Source organism: Lolium rigidum, chromosome 3 (genome assembly GCF_022539505.1).
Source record: "Lolium rigidum isolate FL_2022 chromosome 3, APGP_CSIRO_Lrig_0.1, whole genome shotgun sequence".
Lineage (NCBI taxonomy): Eukaryota > Viridiplantae > Streptophyta > Magnoliopsida > Poales > Poaceae > Lolium > Lolium rigidum.
Window position 1 is genome coordinate 154375591 of NC_061510.1, and position 17406 is coordinate 154392996.

Below are 17406 nucleotides of genomic sequence, written 5' to 3' on the forward strand. Positions count from 1 at the left end.
GCTGTGATCTCGTCGAGAGGCTAAGTGCTGCGGCGACCTAGCTCTAGACTTCTGGTGGCTAAAGTTGCTATGATTGATTTTGTCCCCCGGTAGCCCCTCTCTTGGCCTTTATATAGAAGACCAGGTCTCAAGAGATCTGTCCGGGTACGACTAGGTTTACAAAAGACCTAGCTCTAAATTTTCCTTGTTCGGCTTCTCTCTTGCCTTGTTCTTCAAGAGATCTTCTCCTGCACCATCCCAGTGGCCCGCCTTGCCATCGGGTATCTTCATGGGCCTCCAGTTGGGCCGCACAGGATAGGGCAATGTCAGTTACTCGAAGGGTAATGCCTACATCAAAGGCTCCAAAGAGCCAACACGCCGGAGCAATAACCATCACCAATAATGAGAACCGTATATCGAAAGAGACTGGCATGAAACCACACAAACAAAAACGAAGACCTATTTGATCCCCAGAGATCCACCATGCATATGACTCCACACGCCCTCCACCAGCGCTAGACAGCCCAACAAAGCGAGGATGAGGATAGAGAAGGTCTTATTTCGACTTCTATAGTTGTGACCTCACCATCTCAAAAAGACAATGAAAAACAACGTAAATAAATTAAAAAAAGTGAAACTCCCCACTAGCAAAAGGCCGTGGTCTACCACACCTCCAAGGCTCCAGAAGGCGGAGCGAAGCATGCAGGTAGAACAAAACCCTAGATGGGTCTTGGCCGCCCTTCCTCGCCTTTTTTTACATTTGGTCTCCTTTTATACTAGTGGAGATGCACACATCTTTCTATAGCATAGCTAATTTCTCCGCAAGCACACCTATAGACATCACAACTTATGAATATGAAATGTAAAATTCTATTCAACAACATAATAAACATTATTTGTAAACCGAAGTTTAGTAGAATTGTAAACGATTTTTTTCTTATTTTCTGTGGTATATATGCTCAGAGTACTACGGAGTATTTTCTATTTTTCATCATCTTGTAAATACGGAAAAACTCAAGTCTAGCAGCATATACGACGGCTTCCCTGAAGCAGACGCGGTCCTCTTCTGCCCCGCTGCGAACGAAAAGCACAAGTCAGTCCCTACAGGCAGGCAGACGGCGAACCCTAGCTTCGCCTCCTCGACCTTGGCCCTCCTCACTCACGCGTGAGACCCAGCGAGATGTCGTCATCCGGCGGCGGCGGGCAGCAGTTCCGGTACACGCAGACGCCGTCCAAGGTGCTGCACCTGCGGAACCTGCCGTGGGAGTGCACGGAGGAGGAGCTCGTCGAGCTCTGCAAGCCCTTCGGCCGCATCGTCAACACCAAGTCCGGCGTCGGCGCCAACCGCAACCAGGCCTTCGTCGAGTTCGTAAGGACCTCCTACCACTCCCCTCACTCCAGCCCCACTTGCCTGCCCCCCCCGTCGATCGATGCGATCCGGTGGGGAATTCCGGATTAACTCAGCTGCTGGTACCTGGATGCTCCTTTTAGTTTATTATTCGGCACGATCGTCAAGTAGTTGCAGGTGAATCATCGGATCTAGCTAGCTTTAGCTGTGCAATAAGTGGGGATTTCTTAGCCTCGCGGATACGGATTTGATATCGCAGGGGGCCGCAATATCCTCGCCTAGAGTAAGTACATGGTAGATCTCACCTGGTTGGTTTATCTGGCCTGCATTTCAAGCGTCGCCTTGTCTACCCTGGTGTTGGGCTGATCGATTCTTAACATATGAGATTGTATGGTAATGATCTGTTGGGTTTTACAGATCAGGCTCTTTGTAGTCACATGCTATTCCCACATCTGCTTTGTTTCGGCTGGTTTACTGTGGGGCTGGTGAAGAGCGATTTTCTCTGGGATTCATATGGATTGATAGGCTGGGGACTGTGGAAAGGATTTTGATTTTGTGCTGACATTGCTGGATCGGTTTGGAGGTGGATGATTCTATTTTATGATTCAAGTTAATATAGTGAATTTGGATTTTCTTATTCAAGTTAATATAGTTAGAGAATGTTTTATTATATCAATATTGTGAAGTGATCTTTAGTATACACCATCATATCACCAATCATGTGCAGCTGAGATCTCTCGTGGTTGCAAGATATCCTGGATGGCATACGTTTAATTCTATTGTGTGAATTTTGGCTCTGTTAGTAAGTTGGGACTGCTGAGTGGATTGCAGTTCTTTATGGCCTTAATGGTTTTTCAAGTAAGGCAGACATAATCTGGAAACATTCTACTGCTCGAATTAATGTGTATTTTTTTGCTTAATTCTTTACCACTGTTTTACTTGTTGAAATTGATAATACCAGGGTCACTTACGCAGAGCATTTGTTCTTTGCAGACCGATGTTAATCAAGCCATTTCAATGGTTTCTTATTTTGCATCATCTTCGGAACCAGCGCAAATTCGAGGAAAAACTGTGTACATTCAGTATTCAAATAGGCAAGAAATAGTTAACAACAAGAGCCCTGGAGAGACTGCTGGAAATGTGTTGCTTGTTACCATAGAGGGTGTTCAAGCTAATGATGTCACCATTGATGTGATCCATTTGGTGAGTTACAAATTTATTTATTTGCTCCGTCTTGATAAAAATACTTTGATGCTTGGGTTAATAACACGACAACAACTCATTCTGTATTGATTGTCATTGGCTGAAGATATCCAAGGGAGTCTACCTGAACTGATCCTTGTAAATCAAAGATTTTACATAGATGTTCTCGTAGTAACGTATTCTGCATGAATCAGCAGGCCCATGTTAACACGGAGAAAATGTCGTTATCAACACCTGCAATTGGAGATATACCATGTTTGTTTTGCTGCCTCTGTCTTCTAACTGTTGCATTTGAATTATGACATCTTGAGGATGCCACTCTCTAATTATCCTTCATCATCACGCTTATCTCCGGTGTAGGTCACCTCCCTGTTTATCCAAGTTATTGATGAAAGGTTAAATTCCCAACCTTTTTTAGAGATTAGTATATCTTTGGAGCTTCTTTCAGATCATTTTGTTAGGGGTTATTTCCAGCCAGCTGTAAATAGTACAGTTTAATCTCATTCATTGGCTGCTGCGTGCATTTTTCTAAGACCTTCCCCCTTGTATGGTAGAAAACGGATGAGCTTCAAGAGTTAATTACCTTTATTTCGAGTTCTGGCTCATGCATCCTTCATCATTCATCATGGCAAATTGAACATTTAATAATTGAGTGTATCCTGTAATTGTTAGTACGGCCTTCTGTTTACGGTAGATTGGCAACCTACTACTATTTTTCTTCTTTTACTAATATATATGACCCTTTTCTCGTATTGTATTTCAGGTTTTCTCTGCTTTTGGTTTTGTTCACAAAATAGCCACTTTTGAGAAGGCTGCAGGTTTTCAGGTAAGTTCATGTTTCATTTTTCTCAAGTACTTGATCATTACAAAATACAAGGCCCTGATCTTAAATTTTCCAACAGGCACTAATCCAGTATACTGATTCGCCCACTGCTTCAGCCGCAAGAGAAGCCTTGGATGGAAGAAGTATCCCAAGGTGATATCTTTTAATCTTAGTTTGTATAATGCTTTGCTAAATTCTGTTTATATACTGGCTTGTACCTCTTATAAACTGAATTTATATGAAACTTCCATGCAACGTAGGTACTTGCTTCCGGATCATGTAGTATCTTGCCACTTGCGGATATCTTTTTCTGCACATAAGGATTTGAATATTAAGTTCCAATCACACCGCAGCAGGTATAGTTTATAGTTCAATTTCCATCTGTTGATTGATTATTTCTATTTCCGATAAAGGATTTATATCTTTATTCCCTCTCAAGTGATCATTCACTGGTTGTTGGTGTTGCTAAATGAGTAGATTTCTAATGTCAATGAGACAATGACTTGTCATCACTTTTTGGAGCAGACTAATTGGGAAAATCAGAAGGGATAAAAAAATGCATCGGTGGATAGGATCTCTTTTATTTTTGAGAGAACAATAATACTACCTGCAAGTATGTTAGGACAATCAAGATCATATGTCAGGGGCCCTTAAGAAATCGCAAGTCCTTAGGTTTATTTTCCTATGGAAAAATATTCATACAACATTTGGTGAGATTCTCATTCCATGGATATTTGGATTGGGTGGGTTACAACATAATAACACTTTCCTTCCAAGTTTATGCCCTTTGAGGTTAGTTGTTTGGAACATAAGTTGGTTGGTTCCGTGGTTTAACCTATTGTACGGCGATATAGCAATAAGTCTGAACTTGTTACTGGACCTCATCCTTTTTCATTTCTTCCTCCTTATCTTGTTAGGAGTTCCTTTTCCTGTTAATCGAATTGCTTTATATGACATCTTGTTCAAAACATTGCAGAGATTATACCAACCCCTACCTTCCAGTTAACTCCTCTGCCATCGATAGTACATTGCAGGTAATCCTTCTACACATTATCACAAACATTCTAACGAGTTAATATTGTATGTTTTGCATTTTATGTGACCCTTCTATTTTTCACGGATTTCCCTTTGATATGCTTTGGCAGCCTGCTGTTGGTCCCGATGGGAGGAGGGTGGAGGCTGAGGGCAATGTTCTTCTTGCGTCAATTGAGAATATGCAATATGCGGTTTCAGTGGATGTTCTCCATACTGTAAGTAAAATTGGGGAAACACTTACTGAAATATGCCTTAAGATCTTGGTTGAGCGTGCTTATATTGTGCTGATTATGATTAATTTAATTTCAGGTGTTCTCTGCATTTGGCGTAGTCCAGAAAATTGCTATTTTCGAGAAGAATGGTGGAACACAAGCTTTGATTCAGTACCCTGGTATGCACCAAGTAGACCATATTGGGTGCCATAGTACTGTGTCATTTTTTGTGCTTAGCTACTGTTTTCATTTTGTTGTCATGTGAACTGGCAGAGGGTAGCACTATCTTTCTTTCTCCAATATTCTGGTTTCCTCTAAAAGTCTAAATATCATACAACCCTGTGTCCTTTGCTGAAGTAGTCATGTTTATGCATTCAGTAAAGGCCAAGTCCCCAATTTTGAACGATTTAAGTCAAAGCGCAAGAAAGCTTCACTGTACTGCAGAGTTTATCTTCTCTTTCATAAGGCTGTTTGTTTTGTTGCTTAGTCTTTCTTTAGCCTTTTGGTGCGTTGATTGTTATTCAGTAATTTGATTTCTGTTCGAAAAAAGCAAAAGCTTTGCATTTCTTTGTATTGATAGATAGAAGTTGTTTACAAGCCCAAGACTAGGCTGACACCTGCCACTCAAGACCAGTAATATGATTTCTGATTAGCACAAGTTGATGTATATTGGTGGTGGCCCCACACCTAATATTTTTTGTCATTCTCCGTCATTGTAGCAGAACATAGCTCATTTTCCCCTTACAGTAACAAATATGCCAATTCTTCTGACTGAATTGTGAAGGGGCAACCATTAGACCAAGTTATGTGAATTAAACAAAGCAGACACACTTTTCCTGTACTGTAGCCTCAAATCAGAGGCTTTGCATTTGTAGTCCTTTTACCTGAAACATCTTATCTTATCATGCTAGCATTCATTTTCTTTGTTGGCCGCATGCCCACACATGTGAGTTGATTTTGGTTATTCATTACCTGATTCTTTCATCACATTTCCACACAGATGTAAGTACGGCCACAGTTGCGAAGGAAGCATTAGAAGGGCATTGCATCTACGACGGTGGCTACTGTAAGATTCACCTGTCATACTCTCGTCATACTGATCTCAATGTAAAGGTATAATGGGTTCATTTTGTTTAGTGTGTTTTGGGCATGAAAACCATTTCGAGGATGTGATTTACTGCCTCTGTAGAACCCATCATTTCAAACTCCCTTGATTTGCCTTGCCATGAAAACTGTATCTCTCTTTGTTAATTCAGGCTCACAGTGACAAGAGCAGGGATTACACAATCCCAGAAGGAGCACAGCAAGCAGCACCGCAGTCAGCCGGTCTACCACCTACATCAGCTGGGTGGCAAGGTAATCCTCAAGCAGGTGGACCATACGGACCACCTGGTGTCCCTGCTCAAAACCACAACACCAACGGACAAATGCCAAATTGGAATCCAGGCAACTCAGGGTACCCACCAGCTCCAGGGAATTCAGGGTACCCACCAGCTCCTGGGAACTCAGGGTACCCACCAGCTCCAGGCCAGTATCCTGGCCAGATGTACTCCGCCCCGCCACAGTATGCGCCATCAGGGGGCTTCTCAGCCCCTCCTCCGCCACCACCTCATGAGATGCACTCTTCACAGCAGCGTGAGATGCATCCTTCACAGCAGATGCCACCTGCGCATCATGGAAATCAGCAAGGACCGGCAGGTGCCCCTGGAACTGGCCAACCTCCGTATTACCACAATTAAGTTAAATGTGTTTTCATGACTGTACCTTGGCCATTTCTGATTCAGTTATGGCACTATGTAATTCTGCAGTACCGCCATCTGGGTAATGCTTTTAACCCCTTCTGTCCTTCCATGAAATATTTTTGTCAATGTATTCTCACTCTTTGCATTTCGTTGGTACCACAAATTGGAGAGCTGCTCTGTTAAAATGCAAAAAAGGGTCTTTATTTGTTACCGTTGTCAACTTACTCTTGAATTACTATTTTATTATATGCTATGCAAACTATTTGCACAAATCAAGTTAGGATAGAAAGTAGGTATCTGGACCAACCACAGCTTTTATTAAACATTTTATCTGCCAAACGATTTACTTCAGGATAATTGATCATAACACTGTACCAAAGCAAGCAGAATAATAAAAAGATCCCAGCTTTTGCCTTGGCTGCAAAAAGAGAGAAGATCATAGCCAAGTAAATGTATACTGAACCAATGAAAAAACTGATCAACTAACGTTTACTTATGGTAACATATCTTGAATGGGCTGTATTTGTCAGGGCCAGCGTGAGCAGGGTTATGTATTTCCGAAGTACGTGTACGGGGTTGAAATCGAGGCACAAGTGACTGCCCTTGGGGCACTGTTTTCATCTTTGTGGTGTCATCGCCTCTATTCCCTGTGTTCTAGTTGTCTGGTTGAAACCCCTTTGGTTCTAGCTAGATTTGAGAATAGCAGCAATGTCGATGTGACCCTTTGATGCGCGAGTCGGTGGCAGACGCCTTGGCTCTACGCAGGTGTTCTTATGTGTTTGGGCATCATGCAAGCAGGACAACCTTGTGTGGAATGGGCAGTGGGGGAAGGCACTCGACGTGAATTGGCTGCTGGAGAGGTGAAGCGTTCGTTTGCGTCGGGTTGCTGGAGATGCCCTTATTTGTGGATCTGGACTCTTTCTTCATGTGGTGAGACACCTTTGCGCTCGCGGGGACGATATTTGTCATGGAAGCGCTCAAGCGCTACGATTCACAGATGTGTGCTAACTGCGGGAGCAAAACTGTAAGAGCATCTCAACTCGTCCTCGCTAAATGGCTAAAAAACTAAAATAGAGGCACCGGTGGCAAAAACCGCTCATAGCCGGCCCTCTATAGCCCTCCTCCCCCACCCCAAATGAAAAATTCATTTGGTGCCCACGATGAAAACCTTCCATTGGGCAAATATAGGTTCGATAAAGATTTGCTTTTCTAGAGACACTGGCATGGAAGCAAATGATAGTTTATTACCTCTCCTCACGTGATAGATCTACCTTCAGCCTCACATGCAGGAATCTTTACTCTCCTCTCACGTGCATGCTTATATGGGAGCAGTGGCATCAACCTTTAGTCGGCGACTCTCCAAATAGCCCCCAAAGGCCATTACACGAACATGAAGACAGTTATACATAGATGTACCTACCCATGACATATCAAAAGAGTGGCGTGCCACAGCTACTTGGTGGTGATATATGGATGTACGGTGCGTCACGCCTATCTGCTCTAGTTGTGGCTTTCCGCAAAAGTGGTTCGCCGCGTCTATTCTCTCACCTGGCTAATGTAGTACGCCATGGGTATTGGCGCACAAATACAAGTGCACCAAAATTTAAAATTTAAAATTTAGGGTCAGCATAGGCATGGTGCATGGGGCTATACCATTAAACTTTGCTGCTCGCACGTGCTCATCTGGAATGGATCCGTAGTACACTCTTGTTCTTCTCATGGTCCTTGCACCCACACAAAATCTGCAGCTCTCGAAATTGAGAGAAATGGGAGCCTTGAAGGGGTGAATATCCGCCAAAGAGGGGAGAAGGAAGCCATCACGGTCGATTCCCGATCGCACATTCGCACTCAACCCATCCGCCGACCGCCGCCCCGCCATGGTCGCCAGCCACCATCGCCCGCGGGAGAAGGATTGGAATTGATGACTGGGAGAGAATAAATCACGATTTGCGGATCTCCAGCGGCGCGTTGCAAACGGACGCTGAACAACCGTTTGTGTCCGCCGTGACCGGAAATGCGTCTGGGGCCTGATCCAGTGGGGCGACGGAAAGTGACCGGGCCGTCCGCGGAGACGCAAACCTGGCCCAAATATGCGCCAGGTTTGCGTCTTCGCGGACGCTCCGCGGTCGCGCCGAGTGTCCGCCGAAAAAGACGTAGGACCCGCATGTCAGTGGCAGGGAAGCCGATATTATTCCCGCCACTGGCCATTCCCCGCGCGAAATACCAAACTAGACCGGCAAACTAGACCGGCGCGAGCAGTCCAGAAGCGATGGACGTCCTCGCCGCCGTAGCCACCGCCATGGATGCGGCGCAAACCCTCGCACCCGCCGCCGCCGCCCCACACTCCCATGTAGCCACGACCATAGCCCCAATGGAGGTTGCAGCTCCGGCGGAAGCAAAGCGGGCCGCCACCGGTGGCGGCCGGAGGCAAAGCCGAAGGCGGCAAAGAAGGTGCTCTTCCCGGAGGAGAAAATCATGCTTGCCAACCAGCAGGCCTGACAGATGCAGATCAAAGCCGGCGTCGCGCAAGTAGCCCTCCATCCGACATTAGCGGAGGGCTCCATGCTCGTCAAGAGAGAGGGGATCGCCGGCGTCGCTCCTCCGGCCTCGTCGGTGAGCTCGGTAAGTTCCCAGTCGAGGCTAAATTGCATGCAGAAGACACAAGGATCATGCTTGCCAACTTGAGCGGCGTCAACGACGACACCAGGGCATGGTTCATGAAGAGGCGTGCCGAAATCCACGCGCGAGACGCCTGATCGCCATCGCCATGCGCCCAACACCTTGGCCTCCTTTTGGACTTTTTTTTATTGCTGTTCAGGCCTTGTAGTGCCCCTTTTGCTCCACTTTGCGCCCTACCTTGTGCAAAGTGTGATGAACATATTGCAGACCTCAATTTGCGGCTGTAATTTCATGCAAAGTCGATGCTAGTTCATCTTTTTTTGAAATCCGGCCTGCGCTGAAAATGCGTCGCCCCGCTGGAGTCAGCCCCAGACGCAAACGGACGCGCGACTATTTTCGCGTCCGCCAAGCGACAGCAATCGTAAGTTCGCGAATATTTTGGGTGTCCGAGATGCCCTCACGGTTACGGTTAGACTGCCACGGCCCACCAAACTTCTCACCCCACACGTCATCGTCCGCGTGGACAGCTTGAACCCTCCAACCGGTGCCACGTCATCGCAACCGGGGATATAGGTTGTGGGAGAAATAGGAATCCTCCCGTCGCCTGCGACTAGCTGCTCGCCGCCACATCTCCACCGCCCGCCGCCTCGATCGCCGTCCCACCCGGGCGCTCCCGCTCTCCCACCTCCAGAGTCCGGCTCCCCAGTTGCCGTCCCTTGCCCTGCCCCTGCCCCTAACCGGCTAACCCTAGCCGAGAGCAGGGAGGCGCCGCACCGCGGGCGTCCCGGCCCCAGCAGACAGCAACAGGCCAGCCGCCAGCAGCAGGGCTAGCGGCATCACATCATCCAGCAGCCGCTCCGATCCTCCAACCGCAGCGGTCAACTGTCAGCTCAGCCCGGTACTAGTCCAATCCCCATTTCTCCAAGCTTTGCAACCTGTTCACAACTGATTTGGTAGTTAGGGTTGATGTCCAATGGATCGTATTTAAATACTCAAATGTACTGTGATTGATCGTCACTGGATTGAACATTTTGGGTGGTAGATTAAACATTTTCTGCAATGAGTTTAGTGAGAGAAGTAAGATGGGTGACAGTCTAATACTAGATGATTGCCTAATTACATGCATTGAGCGAGACATTTTCTCCAAAGTGGATGAGGATAATATAATTGAGACTTTCATTCCCATGAGAAGGCGTAAGCCTGTCATATAATCTTCTTTGATCTTTTGTAGGTATATAGGCCTCCGTCTTTTTACTCTTAATTGTAATTGCTAATACAGTATGTTCACGAGACCATAGTGCTATTTGTGAATCCTACACCAGTAGGTTGGCATGTCTTATTTGTGTTGCAATTTTTTAGGAAGACGGACCATCCTGCTTCAAAATCCTAGATCCGCCACTGGCTGTGCGCTGCGGTACGCCACACTCGGTTCCTACACGCGTCCCCTGTTGATCCCCTTCCCAGTGTCGCTGTGCCACGCGATGGCAGCGGCGCCTTCCACCTCCTCACCGTCCGGGGAGATCCCCGTCGAGAGATCGCCTACTGTCTTCAGCAGCGGCGACGGCCATGCATCGCCCTCAAGGTATGTGCCATCCCATCTGACTTTCTCTTCTCCCCTCTTCGATGCAGTGGAACCTTTAACCTGTCTCCTGTTTGTTCCCACACTGAACTAAGCTTACAATCAACTGCGCCGCACGAGTAACTCGGTTTTAGCCTGGGTTGTCTGGCCAAGATCGTCATGCGAAATTTCTGTCCTCGGTTTATGGCTTTAAGAGGCACGGTTCGATCATAGAAGCAGAATTCCGATTGGCACAACTGCCCAGAAAGAGGCAAAAGTTGACTAGTTAAGGGTTAAGATTTCGAATTTGACCTCAGCATAGCTATGTTCATTGTTGCATGTACTTCAGTCGCCTTGTCCAATATGGTTGCGTTGCACACTGGCTGTTATGAAATGCAAATACACATCCAGTTTTCCTTGGCATCAGTTTGGTTATTTATATGACCATAACAGGATCACACTTGTGAGTTTTGCTGAATGTTTGTATATGGTCTGGACACTATCCAATCTGCTATCTTGTACATGTTTCTGCTTTCAGGGCCGAATTGCTTAGCATGGTGAAGAAACATTCACATTTGATTGGTTGGACTGTCGTTGAGGCTGAAGATGATCCATCAGATGTCGAGATGGATGATGAATTCTGGCATGAAATGCTTGATCTTTTCTTTGTGCGTGGTAGGGTGTCAAAGAGCAGGGAAGAGGATGACCTTGTCTTCTTTGTCAATAGCATGGTACCTTTTAGTCCTGCTGATGTATTTCTTATGTAGCCCGATACGGCACTACTCTGTGCAATATACATCTCACCATTTGATGGTACTGTGTGTTAATGCAGAAAATGCATGGCTATGGGTTCAATGATAAAATGGAAGATCCACCTCCCTTTTTCGTCCGGAGATGGGCCCCTGCGGTAAATAAAGCTAGACTAAAATCAGTTCACTTCAAATTGGCTATTGCATGAGGCTTTCATGGTATTAGATTAAAGGAAAAATTAGAAATTACGTATTCTATCTTCACTTTTTTGTATTTATATGACATGTGTTGTTGAGTGAATTCAGTTTTTAATTGTAACAAAGTGTGCTCTGTATTCAGTTGTGAATTTTTTGCACTGAATATTGTCACAACTGCTTTTATCCGCAACATTTTTTCTTCTTTATTTTACTTATCTAATGCAGTGTTTTTAGTTGTTTTCTTGCACTGAACAATCAATTCTTTTGCTAAATATATGAACGTGTACTAGTATCCACTTAAGCTAATTGTTTTTGCTCCTATAGTTCAAAGATATGTTTTCAATGCAAGCAAACCTATGTTTTCAATGCAAGCAAACCTACTGTTTTATTAACCCTCTGTATCTAGGAAACTTATTCTAACTTTTGCTCTTAACTTCTGAAGGAGCTCTTTTTGGGTACATCCTCCACAATTTTTATATGTATAACTTTAATGAGCATGCAGTACTGCAAATTTATATTTTTGAGTTGCATGATGACAATGTCAGAACCCTTAACATTATAATTTTGTATGCACAAACATGGTGCAAATTTCTTGTTTGTGAGGTGTAGTTTGCAAGACAAGTGACAATGTGCAAATCCTTATCACTGTTGTTTAATGCCTTACTTGGTTCACATAGTGTTTGTTGGAGAATACGTTTAAAGAAGAATAATTTTCTGTTGAGTTACTGAGCTAACTATGCTCCTTTTGTTTGCAATTACCAGCTTGAAAAGCTCATCAATGTTAATTCATCTGAGCTTGATTGGGAACGTTCGTTCTATTTGAATTTAGTCGCTCACACGTCATATACTGTCACAGTTGCAATATGCAGGTACGTTTCTGGCAGTTATGCTAAGATCTTGCAATCTTTTGTATACTCTGAACAATTGACTGTAATTATGCATAACAAAAACTAAAAACCTTTTCTGGTGATCTGATGAAGTAAATCCTCTACGATACTAAACCGACACTTTTGATCTGTTGGCCATAGCCAGCTAAAAACTCTCCAGATTTTGGTTCATCATTTCTCATCCTTTGTCAACATGTGATACGTAATGATTTTCATGTCATCTAAGTTCCATGTGAATCGCTATTCCCCTTTTCAGCAATAATGTTTAGAAATTTGTCTGGGTTAGTGGTACATTCACAATTTGTTCATTATCTGACTAAACAATTTACGACCACATATTTATCTTTCAGTATGAGTTTGGGCTGGAATGTGAAGGGGCTCACAAATCTTAAGAGTGCTAGTAGTATCCATTGCCATGCAAAACAAAACAATTTTTACATGCCTCAGTAATATTGGCATATATGTGCTTCTTATAATGATATAATCTACTTCCACAGAATTGGGGATCTCCGCAATCGTGCAGAGAAAAGCAAACGGGTGCCTCCAGTTTACAAGGTTTCGAAAACTGTATATGCATCTCCTAGCCGCGTAAATTTCCGTCTTGATCGAAGGAAGGTAAATTCTTTTGGCATCATCTTTTTAGAGAGAAGCCTTTAATATAAATAATCTGACATATCTCTTCAACAGGCTGTAGAAACAGTACCTGCATATCCTAACATTTGTTTCTCAGTTGATGACTTTGATGATCCTTTTGATGCGGTGGTGAGTTCTAGTTTAACTTACAGAATACTTTTGCAAATGTTGTAGCTGTTGGAAATATGTAACTTGTATTTCTAGGCCAAGGGCCAGTATATATTCACGTACAAGTGTGGTAAACATGCATAAAGCCCTTTATACAACGGGGGAAATTCACAGCAAAACACGATAAGTATAAAATACTAGCTGTAGATGCCTACGGTTGTTAATTTATATCAAAGATTATTTTATAAATGGTATCATTGTATTTATCTGAGAAATGCTTATATTTCACATGTACTTATACTAATTTTACAAGCATACTGTAAATGAAATTCATAGTCAAAGTTGTGTGTTGTTGACCAGAAAAAGTCAACTGTGTCTTATTTGGGGATGACGGGAGTAGTTTCTATGTTGACCCTAAAGAGGAAAGTGATCTTCTAAATTTGTGCAGGTTTTGTCAGACCCTGAGCACTGCTACTGTGTGATTCTCAATGCGCATGATGGGGCAGCATTTCCTGAAGAAACTGAATCAAACAATGCCAGTTCAAACATGCAATCCGGGGCCAACTCTGGGAGCAGTGCCGAGAACCCACCAAAGGTTCGCCGTCTTTCTCTATCAAGGTTGCTTTGTAGCAGTTTTAGGTTCACTGCATCAGATAATATTTCTGTATGAACTATACAGTATACACCCCCATATTTTATCGTTCAACTAACTACTTTACAAAATCCATCCATTGAACTATTCAAGCGTTGTCTCTGCTTTGTTGCACGAACCAGCTCCTCAGCCTGCCAAACCCCAATCCTTTTTTTTTTGAACCATGCAGGAGAACTGCATGTGTGATATTAAGAAGGGATGCCAAACTCCAATCCCCGCCCCCGCCCCCGCCCCCTTCTCTCTTTTCTCCTCTGTTTTCCATCTGTTTTGTTGTAACCTGCAGCTTCAGTCACAACCCTGCTCACAGTAAGGCCAACGGCCGCTTATAAGCACTACAAACATCTATCACTCCACAGCCCACACCATCTTTGTTTTATTAATCTATATTTGAACTACTCTCTGCAGGCCCGTATTACTTTTGTCACCTAGTTATAAAACACATGCAGTATTTGCCTCACACCTTAAACTTTGGTTCACCCCTTGTAAATATTTATAAATATGAAAATGACGCAGTAGAGAGTTTTCCCTACTGCTTTTCCGTAAATTGTTTTTGGCCTCACACCTGTCTCTTTAGGATGAAACCCATATTACTCCGTGGTGTGCTTCTCTAAAATCCAGTTTAGACTTTAAATTCAAACCGAAGTATTTCATACCTCATCCTTCTAATAAACAATCCTGGATTTTGTGCTGATTTGGCTACATGGATTTACGATGATTTCGACTGCAGAGAACTCTCTTCTCGGGCTTTGTCAGCTACCAAAACGTTCGTGAAGCTTATGATGGTTAGTCTTTCACCCTATTACTCTTTTTGCTGTGAACTATTGCACTGATGCTGATAGTAGTATCAATCAAATAGTTTCTTCCTCTGCAACTAAGCATGAGTTTGGTGTTAAGTAATACCATTTCTAACGTGGTCAACACTTTAGTCAACCTAGATAGGTGATGTCCTGTTTAAATTTGCAGTAGATTTAATTTTCTAACGTATGCTTCTCCTGTTGGTTTAGCTGGCAGATCCAAGTTCGGGAGCTTCCTCTCACTTGGTCAAGATAGTACTAAACTCGATAAACTTTTCATGAGGGGCCCTGAAGGACGCGGGGAAGTTGAAGTTGCTGTTTCTGGGATTGCAGGTCTTCTATGCTCTGTCTATTCCCTGCAAACTATACAACTCTATCGTCCAATGCTAGCTTACAAATTGCATCAAACAATTTCATTTTGAACAATAACAAACTTTATAGGATTCAAAAAGTGGTAACAAAGATATTTGATGACCTACTGACTATTTAGTGTCAACTCCTCCACAACCCTCAAATACGCCTGTGCACTTTTGTTTCACTCTAGCTCTACTGCATGTTGTCGACTTGTCAAACTGAAACTGTTATTCTTTTTCTAAACTAGATCAGAGCCGTGAGGGATCAAAGAAAGATCCTGGAGAGAACTTCCGGGTTCTTGTTCATAGGGCGGCTTCTGCTGCATCAAAGTTAGCAAAGCATGCCTTTGAGGCTGCTTCTGCAAACAAACGATTGGATGATGAGCTTCTTCCTCTGAAGTGTTGTTTGATGTCAGTATCTCTTCCTTGGGACTACATTGCCCACGACCTGCTGCACAAGGTGAGATCTTCATAATTAATGTTCAAATTGTATTGATATTCAAAGTTGTTGCAAATTAGTCCCCCTTTGGTAGCTTATTTCCTTCATACTAGTCATGTATTTTATATTATTGCCCTTACCGAGTTGATTATTGGTTATCTGACGAAAAGTATTCAGTCACTATTTTTCATGTGATTAACATTATATAAAGAAATACCGGTCTATACCTGTAAAAATTATCAGTGTATATTAGAGAGCTTAATGGATGTTTCGGTGGACAGGCTTGCTCGCACTATTCTATCTGAATATGATTGCTTACAAGTTACGACTGTCAGACATAAATTGTATCATCGTGTGATTGAAATACAAGTGTATTAGGTTCTGCTCATATTGGGTGTAATTCACCAGCATAATTGTTCAGGCCTAGTTAATTCAGCTGATGATGAAGTCTTGACATATTCTGCCATGCACCAGGAAACGCCACCATTGGATTTCTGAGGCTGTAACTCCACTGCAGCGTAAAGGGGTGGTTCGTAAAGATTGTGCAGAATATGTGTGCCTGAACATGTTGTAGACTCTGATTGCATATGTGAAAGGATGGAGCTACACAAGAAACTGGGATATTATGTACATGTACTTTATTAGACCAAACTTATATAGTTTGATCTTGTCTCTGTGCAGACTTGATAACTAGAGCATGTAAATAGTGAATGGTTTTCTCCTTCTGAGAAAAAAAAGATACCAGTGTAATCTTTCATGGTTCTTCTATGTTGCCTTTGACACAAATTTACCGTTTTCATCAAGGAAAAGTTATTGCCTTGTCAATCAACTGCATCAGCTTTGATTTTGCATTTCAGTCTGCTAAGCCTAATTATGGCGAAGTAGCAATGTTCTTCTTGCGTCAGTTGAGAATACGCAATATGCAGTTTCATCAGTGAATGTTCTCCATGCTGCAAGTACAACTGGGAAAATACTTGCTCAAATAGGGGCAGTCCACATTCAGATATGCCTCGTGAAGTTGACAAGAAGAGCCTAAAGAGTAAAGATCGCACTTGGATTTGGTGGATAGAATCCTGTGACACCACCAACCATACGGATCAACCATTTGGATGGCGATATCCTATCTACCACCAAACATAGCTCAAGTCAAACACATGTGGCATTTTAATTTCCTGTATGTAATACACTTGGTCTTATCCTCCGATAAAATTACCTGGGGTACAATCTTTGGAGCTAGAAGAAAGTCTGCAGGCAAACAAATCCAACTTTGCAGCTTTTGGAAATGTATGTGGCCAGAGATGTTTTCCTAGGACCGTTACACTGCTAGGTGCCTGTCTTGTTCTGATTATTGATCTTGTAATGTACTGAAAGTCAGCTAGAACAGTTTTTGGGTACACGGTGTACCAATCATTCAGTTACCAGAGGATAACAACAGCAAATCCCAGTGCACACTTGTAAGATCTGGTGCGCTGTGAGCCTGTGATTGTGATCGTACGTGTGTGCCTTCTATTTGATGCCAACAAGACAGGATCTGAATACAGTGACACGCCCATCACTCGGTCGATCCATGGTCTACGTTTCCCTGTTCCTGAAAACAATGCCTGCAGATCTTGGTTCCATCCACCAATTTGTTAGTTAAGAGCTGGTACAATTTACAACATTTATCTGGAGCCGGAGTACGCACAAGAAGTAGCTGGCTCAAGTGGTTGTGAACTGTGGTGGATCACGGCTTTGTTTTGCCTTGCATGCACATTTAGTGAACCCGCGTGCAGCTTCTGCGATCTTGTTGGAGTGTGGAGAGACTTGGCATCATGGGATGTGTCACGGTGCTGGCCCTATGTACCTGCACGCAGCATTCAACATCTGCAACCGACGGACGAGCTATTAACTGCAGGCCTCCATAGATAGACATATTTGGATACCATCTCATATATTTTGGCAAATGGTTAGAAACAGTTAGGAGTACTACAATATGACAGACAGAAACAAAATGTACCAAGGAGGCAAGGATAGAGAGACATGGATTTTACGCAGGAAGGTGTTGGCACGTTGTGACATCCGATTGATAGGATAC

The 17406-nt window shown here is 43.5% G+C and overlaps 2 protein-coding genes across 4 annotated transcripts; both read left to right on the plus strand.

Annotated features, from left to right (window-relative positions):
• The first annotated feature begins 1038 nt into the window (after positions 1–1038).
• On the plus strand, positions 1039–6552 carry LOC124702530 (polypyrimidine tract-binding protein homolog 1). Of its 2 annotated transcripts, none has more exons than XM_047234675.1 (10): positions 1039–1348; positions 2321–2530; positions 3294–3356; positions 3433–3506; positions 3614–3709; positions 4330–4387; positions 4499–4603; positions 4698–4779; positions 5601–5666; positions 5857–5974. In XM_047234675.1, the coding sequence occupies exons 1-10, from the start codon at positions 1160–1162 to the stop codon at positions 5865–5867; spliced, it is 954 nt and encodes a 317-aa protein (XP_047090631.1). In that variant the 5' UTR covers positions 1039–1159; the 3' UTR covers positions 5868–5974. The 2 variants fall into 2 exon arrangements, with proteins under 2 accessions (XP_047090631.1, XP_047090630.1); XM_047234674.1 differs by having other exon boundaries at positions 1041–1348; positions 5601–5713; positions 5857–6552.
• Positions 6553–9729: 3177 nt separating this feature from the next.
• LOC124702532 (uncharacterized protein KIAA0930 homolog) lies at positions 9730–16098 on the plus strand. 2 transcript variants are annotated; one of them, XM_047234676.1, is made up of 12 exons: positions 9730–9859; positions 10321–10543; positions 11058–11250; positions 11352–11426; positions 12229–12335; positions 12851–12968; positions 13041–13115; positions 13543–13689; positions 14474–14528; positions 14751–14873; positions 15142–15353; positions 15807–16098. In XM_047234676.1, the coding sequence occupies exons 2-12, from the start codon at positions 10443–10445 to the stop codon at positions 15828–15830; spliced, it is 1230 nt and encodes a 409-aa protein (XP_047090632.1). In that variant the 5' UTR covers positions 9730–9859; positions 10321–10442; the 3' UTR covers positions 15831–16098. The 2 variants fall into 2 exon arrangements, with proteins under 2 accessions (XP_047090632.1, XP_047090633.1); XM_047234677.1 differs by having other exon boundaries at positions 9743–9859; positions 10325–10543.
• The last annotated feature ends 1308 nt before the right edge of the window (positions 16099–17406 follow it).

Excerpts from the sequence above, each read along its gene's own strand:
- LOC124702530 (XM_047234674.1), top strand. The coding sequence starts at position 1,160 with ATGTCGTCATCCGGCGGCGGCGGGCAGCAGTTCCGGTACACGCAGACG. Across the intron at positions 1,349-2,320 it reads ACCAGGCCTTCGTCGAGTTC|ACCGATGTTAATCAAGCCAT; the intron begins GTAAGGACCTCC and ends TGTTCTTTGCAG. Across the intron at positions 2,531-3,293 it reads CCATTGATGTGATCCATTTG|GTTTTCTCTGCTTTTGGTTT; the intron begins GTGAGTTACAAA and ends ATTGTATTTCAG.
- LOC124702532 (XM_047234676.1), top strand. The coding sequence starts at position 10,443 with ATGGCAGCGGCGCCTTCCACCTCCTCACCGTCCGGGGAGATCCCCGTC. Across the intron at positions 14,529-14,750 it reads CGTTCGTGAAGCTTATGATG|CTGGCAGATCCAAGTTCGGG; the intron begins GTTAGTCTTTCA and ends CTGTTGGTTTAG. Across the intron at positions 14,874-15,141 it reads TGCTGTTTCTGGGATTGCAG|ATCAGAGCCGTGAGGGATCA; the intron begins GTCTTCTATGCT and ends TTTCTAAACTAG.